The sequence below is a fragment of the Priapulus caudatus genome, unplaced genomic scaffold, assembly GCF_000485595.1.
Source record: "Priapulus caudatus unplaced genomic scaffold, Priapulus_caudatus-5.0.1 Scaffold536, whole genome shotgun sequence".
In the NCBI taxonomy this organism is placed as follows: Eukaryota; Metazoa; Priapulida; class Priapulimorpha; order Priapulimorphida; family Priapulidae; genus Priapulus; species Priapulus caudatus.
In genome coordinates, this window is record NW_014577597.1 from 196185 (window position 1) to 197821 (window position 1637).

The following is a 1637-nucleotide window of genomic DNA, read 5'->3' on the forward strand; positions in this document are numbered from 1 at the left end:
GAGATAACCTTTGACCCGGTACACAGCTACACAGGCCACCTCTGTAGTGTACATAGCTGGCATTCCTTCACGCACACACGCCAACCGCAATCAGCAGCAGCTGATCGGGCTCAAATCTCCCAGCGAGCCACATTGCCCGCCGAGTTAGCAAGCTGTGGTTAGGTAGCTGCCTTTTGTTTGAATTAGAGGCGCGCAATGGATTTGGATTGATGGCCAAAGAATGGAGAATCGTGTCGTACGTTTTAGTCTGTATCTCCGGATTGCGGGTGTATACGAGCGAGCTCAAGTTGGATGAGTTACGCGTAGTAAATCATAGGTATTATAAGGCTAGTAAATGACGAATTTCCCTTGTTTATTGATGTCACACTCCTTCCCTATTATCTACTCCTGATATATATATATATATAGCAAAATAAAAATTGACACCTTATTCTATTTTTATGTTTATATTTTCCTACGTATATTTATATATATATATATACACATATACACATATTCAGTGTTGATATTGACACTGCCCTTGTCTCACGCATCGTCAGGTACGCGGGCGCGGCTGGCTCTGAGCTGTCAGGTGGAGTCGGCGCGCGATGTGATCGCTCAGCACCTGCGCACCTCGGAGACCGTACAGTCCGTGCTGGAGCTACTGCAAGCCCTCATGCCCGCCGTCGAACAATGCTGCGCGCGCAGCTCACCAGTGGGCAGCACCGGTCGCGCGCAGCGTGCGCTGGATGATTTACACAACCTGGAGAAGACGGTGGAGTCGAGCGACCTGCTGATGGTAGGTTGTCACCGAGTGGTGTGACAGGGGTGTTAGTGGTGACGGTGGTGACGGTGGTGATGGAGATGACAGTGGTGACAGTAGTGACGGTGGTGACATTGGTGACAGTAGTGACATTGCTGACAGGGGTGAACATTGGTGACGGCGTTGACAGTTGTGAGAGTTGTGACAGTGGTGATGGTGGTGACGGCGGTGACGGCGGTGACGGCGGTGACGGCGGTGACAGTGGTTGATGGAGGTGACAGAGGTGATGGCAGAGTCGAGCCACCTGCTGATGATAGGTTGTCACCGAGAGCGTGTGTGCAGTGGTGTCAGCGATGACAGTGGTGACAGCAGTGACGGCAGTGACAGACAAGTGTGTCATGTTAGCCGTATTCTCGACATCGTCATCTGCGACGTGTTAACGCGTGACACTAACTGTCTCTCCATCCGTCGTTAACTCCCGGCAGGTGCCTACGCTCGGCTCGCAGGAGGGAGCGTTTGAGAACGTGCGTCAGAGTTACCAGGGCGACCAGGGCCAGCAGATCAAGCAGCTGATATCGTCGCACGTGCTGCGCCGCGTCGCCATGTGCGTGCTCGCGTCGCCGCACGGCAAGCGCCAGCACCTAGCCGTCAGCCACGAGAAGGGAAAGGTAGGTGCATGCTCGTGGCACGCGAGTGTCGAACATTACACGTGTGGGGGCGTGGCGGGGAATCCCTGGGGCGGCGTGTGCGGGGGTGGGAGCTCAACTTACCTACAGAGATATGTTATGTCCCTTCTCTATAGAACTAAGAAAGGAAAGGTACTTATTTCCCACAAGGCGCAAGGGAAAGGCGCATGCACGCTCTCCAAGCGTCGAATGTTACACATGTAGGGGGG

General features: G+C 53.6%; 2 protein-coding genes across 2 annotated transcripts in view; both read left to right on the forward strand.

Annotated features, from left to right (window-relative positions):
* The window catches only part of LOC106811409 (E3 ubiquitin-protein ligase UBR4-like), a 17337-nt gene extending 17330 nt beyond the window's left edge, over window positions 1-7 (forward strand). The window contains exon 23 of the mRNA XM_014814998.1: window positions 4-7. Within this exon, the coding sequence (XP_014670484.1) occupies window positions 4-7 (4 nt within the window). The remainder of the gene's footprint in view (window positions 1-3) is intronic.
* A 1337-nt stretch (window positions 8-1344) lies between these two features.
* Window positions 1345-1637, forward strand: part of LOC106811410 (E3 ubiquitin-protein ligase UBR4-like) — a 5262-nt gene continuing 4969 nt past the window's right edge. The window contains exon 1 of the mRNA XM_014814999.1: window positions 1345-1410. Coding sequence (XP_014670485.1) covers window positions 1345-1410 — 66 coding nt within the window. The remainder of the gene's footprint in view (window positions 1411-1637) is intronic.